At 46.7% G+C, this 27,688-nt stretch overlaps 1 protein-coding gene across 5 annotated transcripts in view; it reads left to right on the forward strand.

Annotated features, from left to right (window-relative positions):
- The window catches only part of LOC140492573 (arf-GAP domain and FG repeat-containing protein 1-like), a 101,541-nt gene that overhangs the window by 54,055 nt on the left and 19,798 nt on the right, over window positions 1–27,688 (forward strand). For 3 of the 5 annotated variants that reach the window (XM_072591541.1, XM_072591543.1, XM_072591542.1), the window contains exons 6-7: window positions 1,157–1,279; window positions 7,739–7,948. In XM_072591541.1, coding sequence (XP_072447642.1) covers window positions 1,157–1,279; window positions 7,739–7,948 — 333 coding nt within the window. The remainder of the gene's footprint in view (window positions 1–1,156; window positions 1,280–7,738; window positions 7,949–27,688) is intronic. The other 2 variants (XM_072591544.1, XM_072591545.1) reach the window with 1 other exon arrangement.

Raw genomic sequence — 27,688 nt, forward strand, 5'->3', positions numbered from 1 at the left:
GGTGTTATGCTGCAGTCACACTAAACCCTACTTAGACCCCACTTATAGTGCTGATCTGGGCACCACACCTTTGGAAGGATATTTAGCCTGGGACAGAATTCAGTGCAGGTTTGCAAGGACTTTGGGGTTAAGTTATGAGGAGACATTAGGCTTGAATTTGTAAGCTTAAGACCTTAATCAGATCACTCCTTTCGGATATTAACAGGGGCGGACAGGGTAGGTGGACTCTTTGCACTGGTTGAAGATTCCAGAATCATTGTCTAAGAATTATGGATGGACCATTCAGAAGAGATGTTAGAAAGCACTTGTACACGCATAGAGTAGTGGAAATTTCTTCCTAAAACAACAGTTTACTTTGGGATTAGATTCCCAACAGTGTGGAAACAGGCTCTTCGGCCCACACTGACCTTCCAAAGACCTTCCCCTCTAATGCACCTAACACTACGGGCAATTTAGCATGGCCAATTCACCCTGACCTGCACATCATCGGACTGTGGGAGGAAACCGGAGCACCCGGAGGACACCGACGCAGACACGGGGAGAACGTGCAAACTCCACACAGACCGTCGCCCGAGGCTGGAATCGAACCTGGGACCCTGGTGCTGTGAGGCAGCAGTGCTAACCACTGAGCCACCGTGCTTATTAAATGTAAATCTGAGAATTTTTTTATTAAACAAAGCAGGCATATGGAGTTAGGCCGCAGATCAACTTTGATCTTATTGAATGACAGAGCAGGCTGGAGGGGCTGAATGGCCTACTCCTGTTCTTGCTTTCCTACATTGCTGTGACGTGGGTCTGGAACCATCAGCAGGAGGTAGAGTAGTAGAGAGTATTTCCTTCCCTTAAGGAATGAGTTTTTGCAGCAATCGACATCAGACTGAATTTTTTTATTCCATGCTTTTATTGAACTCAGACCTCACCATCTGCCATCAAACCCATTTCCCCAGAACGTTAGCCTAGGGTTTTGAGTGACTATTCAAATGACTATAAACAGTACACTGCCACCTCTCCTCCATTATAATGGTGTGATTTCAGCCTCTATTACTGAATTAAATGCAGGGGTTCAAAGTTAGGTTACATTGAGAAACAATACCAACGAGTTCTGTGTGACGATGCCCTGTAGGCACAGCAGTAAACAGTTTGGTTTCTCTTCCAGCTCAGCAGACCGCACATCCGGGTTTCCCAGGCTTCAGTCCGTTTGGCAGCGGAGGCTCAGCTAATGTTGGGAATTTCCCACCGGCCAACCAAGCCCCTTTCCAGGTCCAGTCCGCAACCTCAGGTATGGCCCCTTACTCAGCTCCCAGCATATCGAAATCTTTGAAAGTGATCAAGGGATAGGCGTTGTGAAGGTGCACCGGCTTTTATCGGAGGCCAGAACTCAGGGCCGTCGGTGTGAGATAGTCCTATCAGAAATTCGGAAGCAGCTCCTTCACCCAGAGAGGGGGGCGGATTTCGAACTTGCTGTCACAGGAAGTGGTTGAGGTGAATAGTATTGATAACACTGAATGTGGAAATACACAAGGGAGAAAGGAATGGAAATATTTCCTGAAATGAATATAAAAGGGACAACTTTTTCATGCAGAGAGTGGTACGTGTATGGAATGAGCTGCCAGAGGATGTGGTGCAGGCTGGTACAATTGCAACATTTAAAAGGCATTTGGATGGGTATATGAATAGGAAGGGTTTGGAGGGATATGGGCCAGGTGCTGGCAGGTGGAACTAGATTGGGTTGGGATATCTGGTTGGCATGGACGGGTTGGACCGAAGGGTCTGTTTCCATGCTGTACATCTCCATGACTCTATGAATAGTATGTGGAGAGGTATTTCATGTGAAGTAATGAGCAGATGAGCCAAATGGTCTTTTCCAATGTGCTGCACATCATACTTAGTCTGTGTCTCTCTCCCTGCCTCTCTGTCATTAGTTCCCAATCCCACCCCCTGCCCCAATGGGGGGAGAAAATCAGATACCAAACAATATCAGGCATTTGTGACTGGTGAATAAAAATGTATTTGAAGAGGTCAGTTTTAACAGCATCTGAAAATAGGAGAGTGAGAGACAGAGTGACTTTGGAATGGATTTCCAGAGCTGCTGAAGGTATCACTGTTAGTGCTACCATGTGAATTGGGGTGGGAGGGAATATTAGAAATGTGTGGACACTTCATAGGAAGATCATCTCGGGATCAGGAATAACACTGAGATCGCTAACCCTTCAGCCTTGGATACTTGTCAGGGAGAAAAGTGTGGTCGGTGACTAAGGAACTGAGTTTGTTACAGGGACCAAAGGGTCACTCTACCCAGTCTTTAGCTGAAGGAAGTTAGCACTCAACTAAGTCTGGATGTCAGAGAGCCATTCAGTCAGTTTAAATATGGAGGAAGGGTCAAGAGCCGGTCAAGGACAGCAGTGGGAAGTTGTGCACGGAGTCCAAAGAGATAGGAGAGGCACTAAATGAATATTTTTTGTCAGTGTTCTCACAGGAGAAAGACATTGCTGTCAAGGAGAATACTGAGATACGGGCTATTATACTAGATGGGATTCATAAGGAGAGAGTGTTAGCAATTCTGGAAAGTGTGAAAATAGGTAAGTCCCCTGGGCCGGGTGGGATTTATCCTAGGATTCTTTGGGAAGCTAGGGAGATTGCCGAACTTTTCGCTTTGATCTTTGTTATCATTGTCTACAGGAATAGTGCCGGAAGACTGGAGGATAGCAAATGTTGTCCCCTTGAGAAAGAAGGGAAGTAGAGATAACCCTGGTAATTATAGACCAGTGGGCCCTCCTTTGGTTGTGTGTAAAGTGTTGGAAAGGATTATCAGAGAGAGAATTTATAATCATCCAGAAAGGAATAATTTGGTCAGGGATAGTCAACATGGTTTTGTGAAGGGAGGTCGTGCCTCACAAACCTTTTTGAGTTCTCTTGAGAAGGTGAGCAAACAGGTGGACGAGGGGACAGCGGTTGATGTGGTGTATATGGATTTCAGGAAGGCGTTTGATAAGGTTCCCCATGGTAGGCTATTGCACAAAATATGGAGGCATAGGATTGAGGGTGATTTAGTGGTTTTGATCAGAAATTGGCTAGCTGAAAGAACACAGAGGGTGGTGGTTGATGGGAAATGTTCATCCTGGAGTTCAGTTACTAGTGGGGTACCGCAAGGATCTGTTTTGGGGTCACTGCTGTTTGTCATTTATAAAAATGACTTGATGAGGGCGTAGAAGGATGGGTTGCCACCCAGAATGATAGGGTTGTGAAGAAGGCGTACAATGTGTTAGCTTTTATTGGGTTGAGTTTCGGAGCCATGCAATCATGCTGCAACTATACAAAACTCTAGTGTGGCCGCACTTGGAGAATTGCGCACAATTCTGGTCGCCGCATTATAGGAAGGACGTGGAAGCTATGGAAAGGGTGCAGAGGAGATTTACTAGAATGTTGCCTGGTTCGGAGGGAAGGTCTTATGACGAAAGGCTGAGGGACTTGAGGCTGTTTTTGTCAGAGAGAAGAAAGTTAAGAGGTGACTTAATAGAGACATACAAGATGATCAGAGGATTGGGTTGGGTGGACAGTGAGAGCCTTTTTCCTCGGATGGTGATGGCCTGCATGAGGGGGCTTCGCTTTAAACTGAGGGGTGATAGATAATGGACAAATGGGTTCTTGACTCAGTAAAGATCACGCCTCAGATGAAGAGGCAGCACCTCAAAAGCTAGTGCTTCCAAATAAACCTGTTGGATTATAACCTGGTATTGCGTGGTTTTTAACTTTGTCCATGCCAGTCCAACACTGGCTCTTCCGTATCATCACTCAGTGTCGGAAAGGCGTGGAATGCCCTGCCTGCAACAGGAGTAGACTTGCCAACTTTAAGGGCATTTAAATGGGCATTGGACAAATATGTGGATGATAATAGAATAGTGTCGGTTGGATGGGCTTCAGATTGGTTCAGACAGCACGGCACAACATCGAGGGCCGAAGGGTCTGTACCACACTTGAATGTTCAATGTTCCAATAGATCTGTTCATTGGCAGAGTACTTGATGGGAAATGATATCAGATGATGTTGCGAGAATGATGGATGCAGTGTCATATAACTGCACATTCTCACAGAAATGCGCACATTCCTTCATGCACTCAATCACTCGCATGAACATCCACGTACACAATATCAGATACACACATAGATGCTACAGAGACTATCAGCCTGTTTAGGAATTTGGTATTTGGATGTTGGTGATGCTGGCTAGGCCAGCAGTTTATTGCTTGGGGAGGGTTTTAGTGCGATACCTTTTTGAATTCCAGTAGTCCTCCGAATGAAGGTGTACACTCAATGCTGTTGAAGAGAGTTCCAGGGTTTTGACCTAATGTCACTGAGAGCACAGGATGGTGAGTGCCTTGGAAGGGAGCTTTCAGATGATGTTTCCCTGCCCTTGTTCATAATTAAAAAACACACAACACAGTGCTCCGAAAGCGAGTGCTTCCAATTAAACCTGTTGGACTATAACCTGGTGTTGTGTGATTTTGAACTTTGTGCACCCCAGTCCAACACCGGCATCTCCAAATCTTGTTCATAATGGGTCAAAATTCTGGAACTCTCTTCTGATCTCTGGTTCAGAAAGTGCTGTCTGAGGAGCCTTGGTGAGTTGTTGCTGTGCACCTTATAGTTAGCACAGACATTGCTGCTACCGAGCATTAGTAGTGGAGGTACTGAATATTGACGGTAGTGGTTAACGTACTGATCAACGAGTTTGTCCTGGATGGAATCAAACTTCTTGAGTTGTTGAAGCTGCATTCTTCCAAGCAACTGGGGAGAATTCTGTCGCAGTCCTGACCTGCGCTTTCCAGACAGTGGACAGACTTTAGTTGACGCTTGGCAGTACAGCTCATTTTAATCTTATCTTTCCTGTAGTGGGTACAAGTGAGCAGCTTGTTCAGCTATTTCAGAGGGCAGTTCAATGTCCACCACATTACTATTGGTCTGAAGTCACGTAAATCACACTGGCTAAAGAGCAGATTTCCATCTCTGAGGGACATGAGTGGTAAATGTTACCCTGAACATGAGACGTTGAGCCATCTGGCCTGGAGTAAGTTTGTCTGATGGTGCTGAGTACCGAGACTACTCCCTTTTAGAGGTGTGTAGCCAGAGCTTCTCCAAGTAGGTTGTTCTAACTGCCGTTGCTAATTCTTGCAAACTGTAGTTGAGCAGTCTTCCTGAGAACAGTTCCTTGCTCTCTCAGTATTGTTGTGGCCTAAACAAACTGCCCTGATCTCGACTGTAGTGGTAGGAAAATGGAATAATCGTTTTTCAATCAGCTTGCTTTCTTCCCTGAAGGTGATGACCCATGCTGACTCAAGCAGCCACCATTTTGTTTGCCAGGGTGACCTTTTGACCACAGAGGCCATGACAGTGCTGTAGCAATTGCATTGTCTATATGGTGCACTCCCTGCAGACGAAACGTACAGGATCCCTGAGGGGTCTTGACAGGATGGATGTGGAGAGGGTGAATCTTGAACTAGGGCATCACTATTTATAAACCATGGTTGCCCAATTGAGATAGAGATGAGGTGTTTTCTCTCTCTGAGGGGCGAGTGTCTTTGGAAATATCTTCCAAATATTTCCATTTATTAATGACTTGGAAGAGGGAGTCGAAGGGTGGGTCAGTAAATTTGCAGACGATACGAAGATTGGTGGAGTTGTGGATAGTGAGGAGGGCTGTTGTCGGCTGCAAAGGGACTTAGATATGATGCAGAGCTGGGCTGAGGAGTGGCAGATGGAGTTTAACCCTGTCAAGTGTGAGGTTGTCCATTTTGGAAGGACAAATAAGAATGCGGAATACAGGGTTAACGGTATGGTTCTTAGTAAGGTGGAGGAGCAGAGGGATCTTGGGGTCTATGTTCATAGATCTTTGAAAGTTGCCACTCAGGTGGATAGAACTTGTAAGAAGGCCTATGGTGTATTAGCGTTCATTAGCAGAGGGATTGAATTCAAGAGTCGTGAAGTGATGTTGCAGCTGTACAGGATCTTGGTTAGGCCACATTTGGAGTACTGTGTGCAGTTCTGGTCACCTCATTTTAGGAAAGATGTGGAAGCTTTGGAGAGGGTGCAGAGAAGATTTACCAGGATGTTGCCTGGAATGGAGAATAGGTCGTACGAGGATAGGTTGAGAGTGCTAGGCCTTTTCTCATTGGAACGGTGAAGGATGAGGGGTGACTTGATAGAGGTTTATAAGATGATCAGGGGAATAGATAGAGTAGACAGTCAGAGACTTTTTCCCCGGGTGCAGCAGAGTGTTACAAGGGGACATAAATTTAAGGTGAAGGGTGGAAGGTATAGGGGGGATGTCAGGGGTAGGTTCTTTACCCAGAGAGTGGTGGGGGCATGGGATATGCTGCCTGTGGGAGTGGCAGAGTCAGAATCATTGGTGACCTTTAAGCGGCAATTGGATAGGTACATGGATAGGTGCTTAAGCTAGGACAAATGTTCGGCACAACATCGTGGGCCGAAGGGCCTGTTCTGTGCTGTATTGTTCTATGTTCTATGTTCTTGAAAGGGCGTGGAAGCAGAGCTTTTGAATATTTTTAAGGCAAGAGTGGATAGATTCTTGTTAAGCAAGGAGGGTGAAAGATTATCAGGAGTAGTCAAGCATGTAGATTGAAGGTGACAATCAGACCAGCCAGGTTTGTCTGATCGCAAGCAGGAGCATTGGCTGAATTATTGTGTGCTCCAGTAATACCAAAGCTGAGTGTAAACAGCACAGTGAGGTTGAGATTGGGAGCGGAATTGGGGGTGTGGTGGAGAGTCAAGGTTGGAGGTTCAGCCTGGTGACTTCTGCTCTGAATAGCTCCAAATAACCCCCACTGATGGAGTTTGATTGGCTTGGTGTGCTGTTCGAGTACGGATGCCTTAGCATCCTTTAAAATTAAGACAAGTTCACGAGCACGGATATGATGAAACTGTTTCCGCTTGTTTTGAAGTGAGCAGTGTGGTTAGAAGAGTTTTAAAAAATTTGTTCACGATGTGGGCATATCTAATTGAGCCAGCGAGTATTGCCATCGCTAATGTCCTCGTGAATTGAGTGACTTCCTTTGCAGGTCACTCGATCCGGAACGTTCACACTCTCCACAGAAGCTGCCAGACTTGCTGATCTTTTCCAGCGATTTCTGTTTTTGCCTCTGATTGTGTGCACGCCTGGGTGTGAGCGTGCGGGAGAGTGCAGTGTGTCTCGCCAAGCACATCTGTGTGAGTGAGTTACTTGCGCCCTTTTTGCCGTTTGGATTTGTTTTTTTTTGCTGGTCTTGTGGCGGGTTACTTCCACTGGCAGATGGAACCTGAGATCAGGTTTGACAGTGATCCCATCGGTTCAGTACAGTAATTCGACATCGCCACTTTGGGTGCCTTGAAGGGTTGTAAAGTGAGCACGTTGGTTCTCTGCCTGAATGGTCGGATTTTGAGTGGAATATCGTAGCCTTGGCGACCGTAGGCGGGAATCGAAGAGGGAGGGTGAGAGCCAAGGGCACCAGATGCCTTAACTGTGACAGGGTTAACAAAATACACATTCCCCCACAAGCTCAACATTGATTCTCCCACTATATCAAACCCCATGTAAACTTTGGACCTGGAGACTTGCAAGGTTGTGTGTGACTCCATGACATGCATTGTATTTAGTTCGAGTCAATTTTATTTTCTCGTTCTGTTTTCATTTTCGTTTAGTTTCTTTTCCCCTCCCATTCCTTTTTGTTTTCTTCATTTGCAACAGGTGGTTCGAGCAGCGCTAACTTTGCAAACTTTGATACCTTCCCAAAATCTTCCAGCACTAGTTTCGGATCCTTCACTAGCTCTCAGGCCACATCCGTGCCGGCAAGTTCGACGGCCACTTCCTCCGGTAAACAGGCTGCCTCGCAAGCCGACAAATACGCAGCGCTCGCGGACTTAGAAAGCATCTTCAATGCCCCTAAGTCCTCTGCAGGTAAGCGACAGTCAAATGGCATTAGAGTGTTGGAAGTGGGGGGGTGGTGCTATTGGGGGGGGGGGGGGGGGGGGGGGGGGTGGGGAAGGGCTTGACAACAGTTCCAGACACAGACAAGTGAGGAGGATGTGCAGGTCCAAATAGCCTTCAGTCCCATCTCAGATCAACTCCGAGCAAGCTGGCTGCAAGCCGATCAGTGCTACTATGTTGTATTGGGGTAGGTAGAGGGAGATTGTTCGGGGTTTACGCTGGTCTCAAACAAATACTTGGACTAAGATGAAACATAAGAACTTGGAGCAGGAGTAGGCAATTCTGCAACTTGAGCCTGCTCCGTCATTTAGTAAGCTCGTGACTTGGGCCTCAACTCCACCTTCCTGCCTGCTCTCCACAACCAGTTACTTGTTAAAAACCTGTCTGTCTCTTCCGCAACGTTATGCCCCTTGCACCTTGAGGTAGGGAATTCCGCAGGTTTCAAGACTCTTTGAGAGAAGTAATTCCACCTTATCTCTGTTTGGAAACTGCCACCCCATCGCCGAAAACTCTTGACCCTTCATTCTAGACTGTCCACAAGGGGCAGCACCACTTTGTCCATCCCCCTTTAACATCTTGTACACTTCAATTAGACTTCCTTTCATTCTTCTCTCATGCTCAAGTCTCCTCATAAGACAAGCCTTTCATCTCTGGAATCAGTCTGGTGAATCTTCTCTGAACTGCTTTCAATGCAACTACATGCATCCTCAAGTAAGGGGACCAAGACTATCGGCAGTACTCCAGGTACCTTCAACAGGAGCTGGACCTAAGGGGTGGAGAGGGGTCACAGGAGTTTCTCAGTCCACTGAGAAGGACTCTCAATTAAGATTGTCATCCCTAACCAGAGTTTGTTATGTCAATCCGTCACTCTTGTTTATTTATCGAGTGAGGGAAATCAATGATATTGACTAGATTCCCTACAGTATGGAAACAGTCCAACAAGTCCACACTAACCCTCCGAAGAGTAACCCACCCAGACCTATTCCCCTACCCTGCATTTGCCCCTCACTAATGCACCTAACACTCTGGGCAATTTAGCACGGCCAATTATAGACAATAGACAATAGACAATAGATGCAGGAGTAGGCCATTCTGCCCTTCGAGCCTGCACCGCCATTCAATATGATCATGGCTGATCATTCCTAATTAGTATCCTGTTCCAGCCTTATCTCCATACCCCTTGACTCCACTATCTTTAAGAGCTCTATCCAATTCTTTCTTAAAAGAATCCAGAGACTGGGCCTCCACTGCCCTCTGGGGCAGAGCATTCCACACAGCCACCACTCTCTGTGTGAAGTAGTTTCTCCTCATCTCTGTCACCCTAATTTGCACATCTTTGGACTGTGGGAGGAAACTGGAACACCCGGAGGAAACCCACACAGACACGGGGAGAATGTGCAAGCTCCACACAGTCACCCATGGTGGGAATCGAACCCGGGTTCCTGGCGCTGTGAGGCAGCAGTGCAAACCGCTGGGCCACACTGGTCAGTCCGATTTGAGGTGTCATCCCTCTTGAGTTTAACTTTCATTAAAGCAATTGTGGGCTGCCTCACTATTGAAACTTGAATGGCATTTCTAACCTTCTGGTTTATAAAAGGAAGAGCAAAATAATACAGCTACTGGAAGTCTGAAGTAAAAAGCAGAAAAAAATTTCTAGGTTTCTCAGCAGGCCTTGACAGTGAACAGAGAACTGCAAATACAAGCAGGGAAATTATTCAGGAGAAAGTGAGGACTGCAGATGCTGGAGATCAGAGCTGAAAATGTGTTGCTGGAAAAGCGCAGCAGGTCAGGCAGCATCCAAGGAGCAGGAGAATCGACGTTTCGGGCATGAGCCCTCCTTCAGGAAGGCTCCTTCCTAATTCCTGAAGAAGGGCTCATGCCCAAAACGTCGATTCTTCTGCTCCTTGGATGCTGCCTGACCTGCTGCGCTTTTCCAGGGAAATTATTTACTACTTTTTTGGGAGAGCACATCTCACTTCTGTACATGGAGTTTTCTGAGTCAATGCCCAGTCGTCAATTTGTTTGTCATTGAGTTCAGCATGTAAGCTTTATCAGCATCTGAGTTTTGACTCTGTCCTGTACTACCTTCTCCCCCCCACCCCCCCACCCCAAGGCATTTCACTCATTTGTGTGTTACAGATAATTACACTCTCCAGAAGGTTAGCTTCCTTCCAACTGTTCACATGTGCTTTTTGCCAGTTGTTCCTCTCTCACACCTATCAATCTACATCTTCTTTCCTCTCCCTCCTTTTCTCCTTATCGTTCCTTGCTAGTCTGTCTTTTGTTTTTCCCACCTGTGGGACAATGGTGTAACTAGCTGGGCCAACGCTTGGTGCCATCCCGAATTGCTTTGGCGAAGGTAGTGGAGAGCTGCCTTCTTGAACCCCTGCAGTCCATGTGTCATAGGTCGCTCCATGATGCCATCAGGGAGGGAATTCCAGGATTTTGACTCCGTGACACTGAAGGAACAGCAAAATATTCCCAAATCAGGATGGTGAGTGGCTTGGAGGGGAACCCGAAGATGGTGATGTGTCCAAGTTTCTGCTGTCCTTGTCCATCGCGGTGACCATGATCGCAAGTTTGGAAGCGCTTGATCATCCATTCAACACTTGTGGATAAAGATAGTTCTGAATGCTTCAACCTTCTCTTTTGTGCAGATGAAGTGAGCTCCTCACCATTGAGGATGGGACTCTTTTTGTGGAGTCTTCTCCAGTGAATTGTTTATTTGTCCGCCATCATTCACAATTGGATGTTGAAGGACTGCAGAGCTTCGATCTGATCTACTGTTTTGGGGATCGCTTCGCCTGTATCACTTGCTGTTTGGCATGTCAGTAGTCCTGTTTTGTAGCTTCGCCTGGTTGACCCCTCATTTTCAGATATACCTCGCAGTGCTCCCAGCATGCTCTCCTGCACTCCTTGTTGAGCCAGGGTTGATCCCTTGGCTTGAGTGGGGGATATACCAGGCCATGAGGTTGCAGATTGGGCTGGAGTACAATTCTGCTGCTGCTGCTGACCTACCACATCTCACGGATTCCCAATCATGAGTTCCTAGATCGATCCGAAATCTGTCTCTCATTTTAGCACATTGGAACAGTCTCCTCACACCTTGCGACAAGAAATGTCAAATAGAGAAACTGGAGATCGAGGGACAGTTGAACGAGCAGCCCTACTGAAAGAATGTGACAAGGAACAGCTCTATTCCCAACTGATCCATTGTGTGCAAGCATAAGTCAACCCCTCAGCCTCTAAATGCCCCATTTTAATTTTACCTGCCTCAGTAGGTGAATTGAGAAGTGGGGTCATTCCAGCCAAGGGCAGATCCTCGACTTATTTTTCTGAGAGTCTCCCATTTTCAAAACGCAAGGAGCATTCTGACTGGGGGGATGAATATACAAGATAGTTTCCTTTTGTCTTCCTGGTGTCTGATTTAATGGTAGCAGAATCCATTCCTGAAGGATCCTCCACCCAGAAGCAGGCATTTGCTTTTTTTAAAATGACTTATGGGATGTGGGCATCGCTGGCTGGCTAGCATTTATTGCCCATCCCTAGTTGTGCTTGAGAAGGTGGTAGTGAGCTTCCTTCTTAGAACTGCTGCAGTCTGTCTGCTGGGGGTTGACCCACAATGCCCTTAGGGGGAGGGCATTGCAGGATTTTGTCCCAGCAGCAGTGAATGAATGACAATATATTTCCAGGTTAGATGGTGAGTGGCTTGGAGGCCAACTTGAAGGTGCTGAAATTCCCATGTATCTGCTGCCCTCTTCCTTCTACATGGAAATGGTTGTGGCTTTGGAAGGTGCTCTGAATTTCTACAGCACATCATGTCGGTAGTGCACATTGCAGTTCCTGAGCACTGGTGGTGGAAGGTGTGGGTGCCTGTGGATGTAGTACCAATCAAATAGGTGGTTTCTGTCTGGATGGGCTCAAGGTTCTTGAGTGTTGTCTAGATGGCTGCAGCTCCAACAAGTGGGGAGTGTTCCATCATACTCCTGACTTGGAGTCTTGCTCAGGCTTTGGGTAGTCAGGAACTGAGTCACTCGCCACAGTGTTCCTAGCATCTGACCCGCTCTTGTAGCCACTGTGTTTATGTGACAGTTTCATGTCAGTGGTAAACCTCCAGAAGGTTGATATTGTGGAATTTATTGATGGTAACAGCAGTGGTTGTGGTTATTTTGTCTCTTGTTGGTGATGGTCATAGCCTGACATTTGTGTGGCATGAACGTTCGCTGACGTGATCACAGCTCTTCCGCTAGCACCAGTGAAATTTCTCTCTTGCTGTGGCTAATGATCCTGTGCCTGGATCTATCACAGCCCCTGAGTTCTGTCTTTAGACACAGTGACGATGTGCTGTCAGAGATTGTTGGGTGCCTTTTGGTTGAGCATCAGGTACAGGATTGCTTTCTGTATGAAGGTAGAGAGGTATTGTACCTTTAAGAGAGTTGAAGGACTTGGCAAGCACACAGAGTACTGGAGAGTTTACAATGTAACATTTGGTCCAGCAACTAGCAGTACCCGGGTTGCTATAAGACAAAAACAAATTCAAAATCCGATTAAGTTATGCCCCAAGATCCTAAACTCCAATCAAGTTTGAATTTGGTATTGTGACAATATTAAAACCATAGAAAAAATCTGATGCTTTGGGGTATAAAACCGAAAACAAATTGAATAGTTGGAGGAGAACTGTCCACAGAATAACTCCCTTAAAGGTACCTTTATCTATCAATAAGTAGTGGTAAGGAAGACAGAAGAAGATACAAAGAGAAGAATCAACAGTTGGCTGGTTTAGGAAGTTGAATTTTTTGGTAAATCTTAATCAGGGGTTTTATCGGACCAGTATTATAGAAGGGCAAGTAAAAGATTGGTTAGAGAAAGGAGTTGTAAATAGTTGTTAGTTAATTGTCTGTAAGATTTGTAAAAAGAAATGTTAATTTTTACTTCAAATAGTGACCTTTGGGATAGTTCTTGGCCTCTCGAATGTTCAGATTACCACATGGGGTAAATTTTTTCTATGTTGCTGGTTTAAATTAGAAGGGGGGGGCGATTTACCTCATGATGTAACATTCCTCTGGGTTTCCAATCGCATCCCCAAAGCTGTGGAAGCCAGTTGTTGACTTTCAGCTGCTGCTGCTTTGGGACACCAGATTCTCTGTTTGGCTCTGTCTCTCTCAGCCTGTAGTCCTTGCCTCCGGTTAGATTCTCACCTCATTGTGTTGTCCATCCTGGTTTTTTGTTCAGCCTTTGACTCTGCAGTTGGTGGAGCTCAGTTCCTGAATTCCTTATCTCAAGCTGCAGGGCAACCCGACTGTGGCACTTGGCTTGTTAAATTGAAAATGTAGAGCTCTTAAACAATACGTGGTAGCTATTTGCGAACCTGCAGGAAGCGCAGTTGAATGAACTGCCTGAGCATCAAAGGATGTGATTCTGAAGGGAGAATGTAGGAAGTTAGGCAGGAATTTAAAAAGGTCTTTGAGGTAGTGATATGTGGATTACTCCTGGTGCCGGTGAGAGGAGGATTAGGAGGATAGAGCAGATGACATGGACTTGCACTCTTTTGGATCCCTTGCCAGATCCGCACCACCACTTAGCCCACTCCCAGCACCTTACCCTGCCAATGCAAAACCTGTGCCCACACCTCTCTTTCCCCCCCCCTCCCCTCACCTCCGTCCAAGGCCCTAAAGGAGCCTTCCGCATCCAACAGAAATTTTCCAGGACGTCATCGCATGTATCTGTTGCACACTGTGTGGTCGGGAAGTCAGGGCGCAATTTGTGGAACATCTCTGGGCCACCTGCACCAACCAACCCCACCACCCTGTGGTTGAACACTTCAACTCCCCCTCTCACCCCACCGAGGACATGCAGGTCCAGGGCAGCCTCCGTTGCCAAATCCTTGCCCCCACCTGATGCCTGCAGGAAGAGTGCCTCATCTTCCGCCTTGGAACCACACAGGATCAATGTGGATTTCACCAGTTTCCTCTATTTTCCTTTCCCCCACATTATCCCAGTCCCAAACCTCCAACTCGGCACTGCTCTCTTCACCTGTCCATCGTCTTTCCCATCTGTCCGCTCCACCCTCCTCTCCGACCTATCACCTTCTCCTCCACCTTTATCTGCCCTATTGCGCTCTCAGCTACCTTCCTCCCAGCCTCATTTTCCCCTCTCATCTCTCAACCCCTCCCCAATGGCCCACAAGCCTCATTCCAGGTGAAGGGCTTGTGTCTGAAATGTCGATTCTCCTCCTCCTCGGATGTTGCCTGCCCTGTTGTGCTTTTGCAGCGCCACAATCTTCACTCTTGCACTTCTGGCTCGCTGGAGTCTCTTCTGGGGTAGAAGTGACATGTATAAGGAGGTTGGATTGCATCTGAATTGGAAGGGGACTAATATACTGGCAGGGATATTTGCTAGAGCTGCTCGGGAGAATTTAAACTAGTAAGGTGGGTGAAGTGGGACCCAGGGAGGCACTGAAGAAAGAGCTCCGTCTGAGATTGGTACTGTTGGGAAAAGAGTTAAGAACAAAGCAGAGAATGAGGTAGGACTGATCAATTAAACTGCATTTATTTCAATACAAGAGGCTTAACAGGGAAGGCAGATGAACTCAGGGCATGGTTAGGAACATGGGACTGGGATATCATAGCAATTAGAGACATAGCTCAGCGATGGATAGGACAGCAGCCTAATGTTCCAGGATACAAATGCTACAGGAAGGAAAAAGAAGCGTGCTACAGGGAGGATGGGGCATCCGTGGCTGACTGGGGAAGCCAGACATAACATAGAGTCATAGAGATGTATAGCATGGAAACAGACCCTTCGGTCCAACCCGTCCGTGCCGACCAGATATCCCAACCCAATCTAGTCCCACCTGCCAGCACCCGGCCCATATCCCTCCAAACCCTTCCTACTCATATACCCATCCAAATGCCTCTTCAATGTTGCAATTGTACCAGCCTCCACCACCTCCTCCAGCAGCTCATTCCACACACGTGGAGTAGTAAAGAACAGTGAGAAGCCAGAGGACTAGGAAGCTGAGAGGGCAACCAAAAAAGAAATAAGGAAGGTAGAAGATTAAATATGTGGGTAAGCTAGCCAATAATATAAAGGAAGACTGTAAGAGTTTCTTTAGATATATAAAGGGTAAAAGAGAGGCAGAGGTGGGCATTGAGCCGCTGGAGAGAGAGTAGTGGGGAACCAAGAAATGGCTAAGGAACTGGCTAAGGGCAGCATGGTGGCTCAGTGGTTAGCACTGCTACCTCACAGCACCAGGGACCCAGGTTCAATTCCAGCCTTGGGCAACTGCGTGTGTGAAGTTTGCACATTCTCCCCCGTGTCTGTGTGGGTTTCCTCCGGGTGCTCCAGTTTCCTCCCACAGTCCAAAGATGTGCAGGTCAGGGTAAATTGGCCATGCTAAATTGCCCATAGTGTTAGGTTCATTAGTCAGAGGGAAATGGGTCTGGGTGGGTTACTCTTCGGCGGGTCGGTGTGGACTGGTTGGGCCGAAGGGCCTGTTTCCACACTGTAGGGAATCTAATTTAAAAAACGGAATAATTACTTTTTATCAGTCTTCATAGTGGGAGACACGAGTAATTTCCCAAAAATTCGTGAGAGAGCGGGCAGAGGTGAGGATGGGGGTGACCAGCACCATGGAGAAGGTGCTAGAAAAACTGAATGGCTTAAAAGTGGATAAATCACTTGGACCAGATGGACCACACCCCAGAGCGCTAAGGGTGATGGCTAAAGGGATAGTAGAGATGTTAGTGGTAATCGTTCAGGAATCACTAGGGACAGGGAGGGTCCCAGAGGACTGGAAAATGGCTAATGTAACACCCCTGTTTAAAAAGGGAGTAAGGCAGAAGATGGAAAATTACACACCACATAGTCTAACCTCGGTTATTAGGTCCTGGAATCCATCGTGAAAGATCAGATTTCTGAATACTTGGAAGTGTATGGTAAAATAGGGCAGAGTTAGCATGGTTTCATCAAGGGGAGGGCATGCCTGATAAATCTGCTAGAATTCTTTGAGGAAGTAATGAGCAGGTTAGACCAAGGAGAGCCAATGGGTGTTATCTACCTGGAGTTCAAGACCTTTGACAAGGTGCTGCACAGGAGGCTGCTGAGTACAATAAGGGCCCATGGTGTTAGAGGCAAGGTGCTAGCATGGATAGAAGCTTGGCTGTCTGGCAGAAAGCAGAGAGTGGGGATAGAAAGGTTCTTCACAGGATGACAGCCGGTCTTCTGCAAGGCTCACGACTTTCCACTTCAAATGTTAACAATCTAGATGAAGGAACTGAGGGCATTCTGGCTTGGTTGGCAGACGATACAAAGATAGGTCGAGGGATAGGTAGCATTGAGGAGGCGGGGAGGCTGCAGAAGGATTTGGACTGGTGAGGAGAGTGGGCAAAGGAGTGGCAGATGGAGTATAACATAGGAAAGTGTGAGGTCATGCACTTTGGTCAGAAGAATAAAGGCAACAGACTGTTTTTGAAATGGGGAGAAAATTCAGAAGCCTGAAATGTAAAGTGACTTGGGAGTTCGAGTCAAGATTCTCTCAAGGTAGACTTGTAGATTGAGTCAGTAGTTACAAACACAAATGCAGTGATGGCATTTATTTTTAGAGGACTTGAATGTAGAAGCAGGGATGTACTTCTGAGGCTCAAGGCTCTGGTCGGAGCAGATTTGGAGTATTGTGCACGGTTATAGGCCCCATATCTCGAAGGATGTACTGTCTTATGCTAGAAAGGGGTGGCAAGTGAGGAGTGTTTTTACATTATGGCTGTACTTGGGGAGGATTTTCCTGGGAATACGTCCTGGGAAGGTATTTGGGTGGAACTAAGAAATAAGAAAGGGAATGATCACCTTATTGGGATTGTATTATAGACCCCTAACAGTCAGAGGGAAATTGAGAAACAAATTTGTAAGGCGATTTCATTTATCTGTAAGAATAATAGTGTGGTCATGGTAGGGGATTTTAACTTTCCAAACATAGACTGCCACAGTGTTAAGGGTTTAGATGGAGAGGAATTGAAGTGTGTACCAAATTTTCTGATACAGTATGTGGATGTACCTCATGGAAAAGTTGCAAAACATGACCTGAGTTTGGGGGGAAAAAAGGCAGGGCAAGTGACTGAGGTGTCAGTGGGAGAGCACTTTGGGGCCAGCGGCCATAATTTATTAGCTTTAAGGTAGTGATGGAAAAGGACCGACTGGATCTAAAAGTTGGAGTCCTAAGTGGGAGGATGACCAACATTTGACAGTATTAAGCAAGACCTGTCAAAAGTTGTTTGGGGGCGGATATTCGCAGGTAAAGGGACGGCTGGAAATGGGAAGCCTTCAGAAATGAGATAATGAGAGTCCAGCGACAATATGTTCCTGTTAGGGTGAAAGGTAAGGCTGGTAGAAGTAGGGAATGCTGGATGATGAGAGAAATTGAGGGTTTGGTTAAGAAAGAGAAGAAAGCATATGTCAGGTATAGACAACCGAGTTCATGTGATTCCTTCAGAGTATAAAGGCAGTAGGAGTATAGTCAAGAAGGAAATTGGTAAGGAGAGAATAGGGCCCCTCAAAGATCAGCAAGGCAGCCTATGTGTGGAACTGCAGGAGATGGGGGAGATACTAAATGAATGTTTACTGTGGAAAAAGACATGGAAGATACAGAATGTGGGAAAATAGATTGTGATGTCTAAAAAAATGTCCATATTACAGAGGAGGCAGTGGTGGGTATCTTAAAACACATAGAAGTGGACAAGTCCCCAGGATCTGATCAGGTGTACCCGAGAACTCTGTGGGAAGCTAGGGAGGTGATTGCTGGGCCTCTTGCTGAGATATTTGTATCATCGATAGTCACAGGTGAGGTGCCAGAAGACTGGAGGTTGGCTAACGTGATGCCACTGTTTAAGAAAGGTGGTAAGGGAAACCCAGAGAACTATAGACCAGTGAACCTGATGTCGGTGGTGGGCAGGTTGTTGGAGGGAATGCTGAGGGACAGGATTTGCATGTATTTGGAAAGGCAAGGACTGATTAGTGGTAGTCAATATGGCTTTGTGTGTGGGAAATCATGTCCCATTAACTTGATTGTGTTTTTGAAGAATAACAAGGAGGATTGATGAGGGCAGAGCGGTAGATTTGATCTACATGGACCTCAGTAAGGCGTTCGACAAGGTTCCTCCTGGTTAGCAAGGTTAGATCTCATGGAACACAGGGAGAACTAGCCATTTGGATACAGAACTGGCTCAAAGGTAGAAGACAGAGGGTGGTGGTGGAGGGTTGTTTTTCAGACTGGAGGCCTGTGACTAGTGGAGTGCCACAAGGACCGGTGCTGGGTCCACTACTTTTTGTCATTTTCATAAATGATTTGGATTTGAATGTAGGAAGTATTGTTAGTAAGTTTGCAGATGATGACACAATTGGAGATGTAGTGGACAGCGAGGAAGATTACCTTGAAGTTCGATGGTATCTTGATCAGATGGGCTAATGGGCCGAGAAGTGGCAGATGGAGTTTAATTTAGATAAATGTGAGGTGCTGCATTTTGGAAAGGCAAATCAGAGCAGGACTTAAATACACACTTAATGGTAAGGTCCTGGGGAGTGTTGCTGAACAAGGAGACCTTGGAGTGCAGGTTCATAGCTCCTTGAAAGTGGAGTCGCAGGTATGTCGGATAATGAAGAAGGTGTTTGGTATGCTTTCCTTTATTGGTCAGAGTATTGAGTACAGGAGTTGGGAGGTCATGTTGTGGCTGTACAGGACATTGGTTAGGCCACTGTTGGAATATTGTGTGCAATTCTGGTCTCCCTGTTGTAGGAAGGATGTTGTGAAACTTGAAAGGGTTCAGAAACGATTTACAAGGATGTTGACGGGGTTGGAGGGTTTGAGCTACAGGGAGAGGCTAAATAGGCTGGGGCTGTTTTCCCTGGGGCATCAGAGGCTGAGGGGTGACCTTATAGAGGTTTATAAAATCATGAGAGGCATGGATAAAATAAAAGAGACAAGGTATTTTCTCTGGGGTGAGGGAGTCCAGAGATTTAGGGTGAGAGAGGAAAGATATAAAAGAGACCTAAGGGGCAACCTTTTTCACGCAGAGGGTGGTGTGTGTATGGAATGAGCTGCCAGAGGGGGCTGGTACAATTACAGCATTTAAAAGGCATCTGGATGGGTATATGAATAGGAAGGGTTTGGAGGGATATGGGCCGGATGCTGGCAAATTGGGCTAGATTAATTTAGGATATCTGATTGACGTGAATGAGTTGGACCAAAGGGTCTGTTTCTGTGCTGTACATTTCTAAGTGCTGGCCCTGGAGCCCCTCTGGTGATATAGTAGTCTCCTGTGATCGGTTGAGAGAGCTTTTGAGAAAACTCTGATGTGGTGACAGACCTGGAATGTGACATCTAAACTACCTTGTCTCCTGCATGCTTGCGTCTGTTTTAATAGAGTATCCACTGGGTGGCACGGTGGCTCAGCAGTTAGCACTGCTGCCTCACAGCGCCAGGGACCTGGGTTCGATTCCAGCCTTGGGCGACTGTCTGTGTGGAGTTTGCACGTTCTCCCCGTGTCTGCGTGGGTTTCCTCTGGGTGCTCCGGTTTCCTCCCACAGTCCAAAGATGTGCAGGTCAGGGTGAATTGGCCATGCTAAATTGCCCGTAGTGTTCAGAGATGTGTTGGTTAGATGAATTAGTTAGGGGAAATGTAAAGTATGTGCCAGGGTAGGTTGCACTTTGGAGGGTCAGTGTGGTCTTGTTGGGCCGAAGAGCCTGTTTCCACACTGTAGGGATTCTAATTATAATTATAAAAGTAAAATCCACTTATTGATACTGAGCCAGACAGATACAGAAATTCTAGGCTTAATTTCACGTGAAACAATTGCGCAGATGTTTTGTGACTGAGGAAGATTCTTGTCTCTGTTAATGAAACTTTACCTTGCCCTGTGCTGTACCTGTCCTGGGAGTGTTTGATGGAGAATGTAGAGAGAACTTTGTCTATTTTCATTTTAAAAGAGTAGAGGGAGCTTTACTCTGTTTCTCACCATGTGCTGTCGCTGTCCTGGGAGTAGTGATGGGGATAGTGTCAAGTGAGTTTTACTTTCTAATAATTGTCTGTTTTAAAAAAAAATTGACCCTCATTTCTTTTTCCTGTCACCTTAAAAATATGCCCTGTAATCTTGAAGGCCCCCACCCGAGGGGGAAAAGAACACCTTATCTGTACCCCTCATGGTTTTAGAAACTTCCAAAAGGTCACATCTCAACCTCCTATGCTCCAGTGAAAACAGAGCTGAAAATGTGTTGCTGGAAAAGCGCAGCAGGTCAGGCAGCATCCAAGGAGCAGGAGAATCGACGTTTCGGGCATCAGCCCGATGCTGCCTGACCTGCTGCGCTTTTCCAGCAACACATTTTCAGCTCTGATCTCCAGCACCTGCAGTCCTCACTTTCTCCTCCAGTGAAAACAGTCCAAGCCCCTCCAACCTGTCCTTTTAATTTGAGCCCTCCTTCTGGACATCATCATTTAGAAGATCACTTTGAATGCGGGTGTTGTTACAATGTTTGAAAGATGAGTACACGAATAAGAAATATTTGGGGGTGGGATGACTCCATGATTCTATGATTTGATCAGTAGTGATATGACATCTGGTTATGGTCCAGCAGGTTTATGTGACATCATAAGCTTTTGGAACGCTGCTCCTTCGTCAGGAGGAAGCTTGTGATTTCGCATCAACCTGGTGTTGTGTGACTTTTGTCCACCTCAGTCCAACACAGACACCTCAACGCCATGGGCCAAATGCGCGAAGGTGGGACTAGTATAGTTTGGGATTATGGTCAGCATAGGTAGGTTGGGCCGAAGGATCTGCTTCTGTGCTGTATGAGCCTCTGACTTTGTTAACTTCCATCTTTTACAGTAGTAGAGAGATCTTTATGCTTTGTACATAACCCCACGCAGTACTGAATCTGTCCTGGGAATGTCCTCATGTTAACATTGGGCGTCTTTCCTTCCAGTCATGAGTGAACAAATGATAATATGTTGAGATTGGCATGTCTGGAAACTGGTACATTGCAAGCATTGACCCGTTTGGTCGGTCACGAGATGATTTAGTCCGAACAGGTTCTGAAATCGCTGAAAAGACGAGTTTCCAGCATTACTGAAATATGATGCTGCCTTGCTGGACTGTTTGGACACAGTGCATGCAGTAAATCATTGTTAGGCAAGCGTATGAGTGGTGCTTGAGCTGGGTGTGAAATTGACTGAAAGGTGCTTGCCGTGCTAACTCACATTGCCTGTTCAATCTGAATAACTGCCTCTGTTGTTTGGAGGCAATGATTGGACACGAGTGTTTTCATGTTTGCTGTGTTTGGAAGCACGTCCCTTTGTCAGTATTGTTCGTTGTAGTTTCCTCTTGGTGTTCTGGGAGCTTCTCTGTTGTGCCCATCTCAGTACTTTTTCATCGTCATGCTCACTTTGAACGTAATTGAGGTCTGCTAGCCCTACCTGTGGTTTTGAATGAGACCATTAGTTCCCCTTTGTTACTCTTTGCACCTCGTTTCTGTGGTCCAGTTTTCACTAGCAGGCACACAGGGTTTTAAGTAACCCTAAGACTGACTTGAGTAATAATCGTAGTGTCAACTCAATGTGGCGTCTAGCAAAATCCGGGGGAAGGTGTGGTATAATCGCTGGATTGTTAATCCAGAAACCCAGATAATGTTCTGGGGGACCTGGATTCGAATCACAGGTGGTGAAAATTGAGTTCAATAAATATCTGGAATTTCAAATCTAATGATGACCATAAATCCATTGCTGATTGTTGGGGTAAAAAGCCATCTGTTTTTCACTAATGTTTATTAGGGAAGGAAACTGCCATCCTTACCTGGCCTGGCCCACATGTGGGTCCAGGCCTACATCTGGGTCTAGCCCTACAGCCATGTGGTTGGTTTTTAACTGCCCTCTGGGCAATAAATGCTGTCTAACCAATGATGCCCTCATCCTGTGACTGAATAAAGAGAAAAAAAAAACACTTGGCATGGATCCCCTGCATCCTAATCTTTTGGATGGGCCTACCATGAGGGACCTTGTCAAAAGCCTCACTGAAGTCCACGTAGACAGCATGCACTGCTCTACCCTCATCGATCACCTTCATCACCTCCTTGAAGAACTCAATCAAATTAGTAAGACATGACCTGCCCTACGCAAAGCTATGCTGTCTCTCTCATTTAGCCACACTTTTGCAAATGTATGTAAATCATATGCCTAACGATTCTCTCCAGTAGTTTCTCAACAACAGACATGAGACTCACCAGTGTGCAGTTTCCTAGGAGGCCAAATTTTCATCCAGTTTGCTAACTTGCCTCGGATCGCAAGGATATCTTGTCCCGTGAATGAACCAAAAAAAGAACTTCTATCTCCTGTGGCTATTCCCCTGCAGAACAGACATATTTGGATACTCTTGAGGGGAATGGCAGTATGGTTGGTTCTGCTGCAGAGGGAGGGAGAAAAAGGCATAGAAATGCTATATTTATTGGGGATTCTATCATTAGGGGAATAGATGAGCGTTTCTGTGGCCACAAATGAGAGTCCAGGATGGTATATTACCTCTGGTGCTACGATCCTCGGATGTCTCAGAGCGGTGGACATTGTAGAGAGAGAGAGAGGGTGGACAGCCAGTGGTCATGGTACTAATGGCATAGGTTTAAAAAAAAGGATGAGGTCCTAAAAGCAGAATATGGCAGGAATATGAACTGGGAAGGAAGTTGAAATGTAGGGCCTCAAAGATAAGTAATCCTGAGATAACTATCAGTGTCACGAACTAGTCAGAATAGAAACAGCAATGTGTGTGTAGGATGAGTACGTGGCTGAAAATATGGTGTGGGGGGTGAGGGTTTCTGATTTGAGGAGCATTGGGATCAATACTGGGGGTGGTTGGACCTGCGGATTACACCTGGGCAGGACAGGACTGATGTCCTTTGGATGTACTTGATGGAATGGTTGGGAAAGGTTTAAACTAGTGTGGCAGGGGGATTGGAACCAGAGGACTAAGGCAGTAGGTACAGAAACTGAGGGAGAGGTAGAAACCAAGACCGACAGGAACAGGCTGCTGAAAAGAGCAGGGGAGGTGTTTCAGTGTGAAAAGAATCCAAGGCAAGGTAGATGAATGTAGAGGAGAAAGTGAGGACTGCAGATGCTGGAGATCAGAGCTTCAAAATGTGTTGCTGGAAAAGCGCAGCAGGTCAGGCAGCATCCAAGGAGCAGGCGAATCGACGTTTCGGGCGTCAGCCCTTCTTCAGGAAGGGAGTGAAAAAGGCCAATGCCATGCTTGCCTTCATTGGAAGGGGCATTGAGTAGAAGGAGAGGCAAGTTATGCTACAGATTTACAGAACTTTAGTTAGGCCACACTTGGAATATTGTGTACAGTTCTGGTCACCACACTACCCGAGGGATGTGGATGCTTTGGAGAGGGTGCAGAAAGGGTTTACCGGGATGTTGCCTGGTATGCGGTATTTTAGCAATGAAGGAAGGTTGGGATAGACTGGGGGGGAAGGGTCACCGGACCCAAAAAGTTAACCGATTTCTCTTCACAGATGCTGCCAGACCTGATGAACTTTCCCAGCACTGTCTGTTTTTGTTTGCATAAGTTGCATTTGTTTTCACTGGATTGCAGGAGGTTGTGCGGTGACCTGATATAAGTCTATAAGACAGTGAATGGCGTGGGGAGAGTGAAAAGTATGAGGCTTTTTCCCAGGGTGGAGGGGTCAATTCCTCGGGGTCACTGGTTCGGGGGGGGGGGGGGGGGCGGGGTGTTAAATTTAAAAGTGAGCTTGGAATGCGCTGCTGGGTGTTTATAAGCAAACGCAACAACCGCATTCGATAAACACCTGGACAGTTACGTGGATAGGAAGGGAATAGAGGGATATGGATCCTTCAAGTGAAGGCAGTTTTCGTCTGGAAATGCAAAATTTGTCAGCAAAGGCTTGGAGGGTCAAATGGCCTGTCCCTGTGCTGTGTTGTTCTTTGTTCTTTGTATCAATCTTTATTGCCTGGTGCTCCAGTAAAACCATGAAAGCTCTGGGACTGACTGGGGGGGGGGGGGGTCATGCTCCCATGTATCTGCTGCCCCCCTCTAGATGGTGACGGTCATGGGTTTGGAAGGTGCTGTCTAAGGATCTGTGGTGAATTTCTGCAGTGCACCTTGTAGATGGGACACACTGCTGTTAGTGAATGGTAGATGCAGTGGGTATTTGTGGGTCTGGTGCCAATCAAGCAGGCTAAATGGGTAGTGTTGTTGGAGCTGCACTTATCCAGGCAAGTGGGGGAGTATTCCATCACACTCTGACTTTCACCTTGTCGATGGTGAACAGTGTCTCAGTGGTTAGCACTGCTGCCTCACGGCGCCAGGGACCCGGGTTTGATTCCTGCCTCTGGCGACTGTCTGTGTGGATTTTGCATATTCTCCCTGTGTCTGTGTGGGTTTCCTACCACAGTCCAAAGATGTGCAGGTTAGGGTGGGTTGGCCATGCCAAATTACCCATAGTGTCCAGGGATGTATAGGTTAGGGTGGATTGGCCATGGTAAATTACCCCATAGTGTTCAGGGATGTGTAGGTTAGGGTGGATTGGCCATGGGAAATTACCCATGGTGTTCAGGGATGTGTAGGTTAGGGTGGATTGGCCATGCTAAATTACCCCATAGTGTTCAGGGATGTATAGGTTAGGGTGGATTGGCCATGGTAAATTACCCATAGTGTCCAGGGATGTATAGGTTAGGGTGGATTGGCCATGGTAAATTACCCCATAGTGTTCAGGGATGTGTAGGTTAGGGTGGATTGGCCATGGGAAATTACCCATGGTGTTCAGGGATGTGTAGGTTAGGGTGGATTGGCCATGCTAAATTACCCCATAGTGTTCAGGGATGTGTAGGTTAGGGTGGATTGGCCATGCTAAATTACCCCATAGTGTTCAGGGATGTGTAGGTTAGGGTGGATTGGCCATGCTAAATTACCCCATAATGTTCAGGGATGTGTAGGTGAGGGTGGATTGGCCATGCTAAATTACCCCATAGTGTTCAGGGATGTGTAGGTTAGGGGTGGATTGGCCATGCTAAATTACCCCATAGTGTTCAGGGATGTGTAGGTTAGGGGTGGATTGGCCGTGCTAAATTGTCCCATAGTGCTCAGTGTAAGTTAGGTGCATTAGTCAGGGCAAATATGAACTCATAGGGTAAGGGGTCTGTGGACTTGTTGGGCCAAATGGTCAGTTTCCACACTGTAGGGATTCTGTGAATCATTCAGGAGTTATTTGCCGCAGCATTCCTCGCCTCTTGTCTTGCAGCCACTATATTTATATGGTGAGCCCAGTTGATTTTATGGTTGATGGTAATCCCCAGGATTTGAGGGATCCAATGATGATAACAACACTGAATATCAAAGGGCGGTGGTTAGATTTGTGTCTTATTGATGATGTTCATATCCTAGCATTTGTGTGGCGTGAATGTTACTTGCCCCATGTCACCTGAAGCCTGGATATTGTCCAGATCTTGTTGCATTTGAACTTGGACTACTTTAGTCTCTGAGATGTCTCGAATGAGGCTGAACAGTGTGCAATCATTGGCGAATTCCCTCTGTAACGGCGTTGCACGTCTCCCATTGAACAGCAGTTCAAGAAAGCAGCTTGCTGTCACCTTCTCAAAGGTGAGGGGCAATAAATGCTTGCCAGCCAATGATGCCCATGTCTTACAAGTAAAGAAAAATTGGTGCAGTTACCAAAGCTGCAGACCCATGCCACTAAGTAACGCCGAAATGACAGGGCCAGCCTTGTCACAATACACCTTTTCTAGTTGCTGATGTGGCTTGGGACCCGAAATGTGGCTTCTTCAACGGTATTTGCCATCTTTTCAACTTCTGCTGCTCTCTGATGGGACCATGTGACTCAGGAGCAGAAATAAGGCCACTCAGCCCATCGAGCCTGCTCTGCCATTCAAGCATGGCTGATGATTTTCTCAACCCCATTCTCCCGCTTACTTCCCATAACCCTTGATCCTCCAGCCCCACAACGTTTGGGTAACTGGTCATTCCTTACTACCATTGTGATCCCACAGACAACATTCAAATTTGTTCCCCTCCTGTTGTACACAATCCCAATGGATCCAAACCCCTTCCAATTTACTTCCATTTTGTGGAGTCCTGAAATGGCCCAGGAGAAAATTGTTTTAAAGAAATAATTAATTTTTGTTTGGAATGTTAAAATGTTTTTAAAAAAAACTATTGAAATCAAATATCTGTTGTCTTTCTTGATTTTTGTTTTCTTAAATATGCATGAAAAGTTTTGAACCACACCTCGTCCACTCCCCAAAGGGTGGCGTTGCGTTTCAGAAGTTTGGTTGTAATTGCAAATTCCGGTTTCACTTCATTCCTGCAGCTTTTTTCCTCAGTTTGGAAATATGCGTCACAAACTCGCCAAGTTTTCTAGTGGAAGTGCTGAGTCATTCTGTTATTTTGTCAGCCTTGCCTTCAGTCAGGTCACGCCAATTTTTCTCGGCCCCGCTCTGAGGCATGGTTTGTAAAGTGTGGAGTTGTACCATTCATAACTCCTTCGGTGCCTCAAATTAGCTGCTGAAATCCTTATCTCTCCCCTGGGAATCGTAGGGTCCCTACAGTGTGGATTCTGGCCATTCGGTCCATTGCGTCCACTCTGACCCTACAAAGAGCATCCCACCCAGACCCACCTCCCTAACCTATCCTGGTAACCCCGCATGGGTTCCCATGGATAGTCCACCTAGCCTGCACATCCCTGCACACTATGGGACAATTTAGCACAGCCAATCCACCCTAACCTGAACATCTTTTGGGGGATGTGTTGGTGGGGGGGGATCCCGGAGCACCCAGAGGAAACCCACACACACTGGGTATGTGCAAACTCCACACAGACAGTCACCAAGGGTGGAATCCAACCCAGGTTTCTGGTGCTGTGAGACAGCAGTGCTAACCACTGAGCCACCGTCCTACCATGTCTGAATTTGAATATTCCAAAGCACATCTGCTCACCCCACTCCCCAAATTGTAAATGTCTGCCCACCTGAAACTCTGATACCTGTTTAAACACCAACACCAAGACCCCTTCATCTTTCCTTCCCTGCCTTCAGTATCTTCCATTCACCCTCCTGGTCCAGCATTGCATGGATTTTAAAAATTCCTGTTCACATCCCTGCCCTGTCTGCTGCCTCCCTCCCTCATCCATCTGTTGCAGCCTTGCCACCTTCCAATTCTGGCCTTTTTGTCAGTCCCGAACTCTCTCACTCTGGCACTGGTTGCCTCCGTCAAGCTTTGGAGATCCCTTTTAAGATGTGCTTTCAACTCCACGTTGGTGGTCTCCAGTCTTAACATCTCTCGCACATCGCCCGACCCTTCGATACTCCTCAAAGCTACCCGAGGCCACTTTACTTTGTGAAAGACATTGTGTCAATACAGACAATGTCCCAGGCTTGTCATTCAGCAGCAGAGCCATGGCCTCGTGGCATGGGAACGCCCCTCCCCACCAAGGGTGAGGGAAAGTGGATAAAGTTGGCCTGATCCCGTTTGTAGCTCCGGCAGCCCTCCCAAGGGTTGGTCTGGGCCTAGACCTGGCCTGTAGGATATTCCCACTGCGGGTGATCACTTTGGAGCATGAGGCACTATCTAACACCCCCCCCCCCCCCCCCCCCCCCCCCCACCCACCAAAAGCAAGTAACGTTAACGGAACAATGCAGTGACTTT

The sequence above is a fragment of the Chiloscyllium punctatum genome, chromosome 21, assembly GCF_047496795.1.
Source record: "Chiloscyllium punctatum isolate Juve2018m chromosome 21, sChiPun1.3, whole genome shotgun sequence".
In the NCBI taxonomy this organism is placed as follows: Eukaryota; Metazoa; Chordata; class Chondrichthyes; order Orectolobiformes; family Hemiscylliidae; genus Chiloscyllium; species Chiloscyllium punctatum.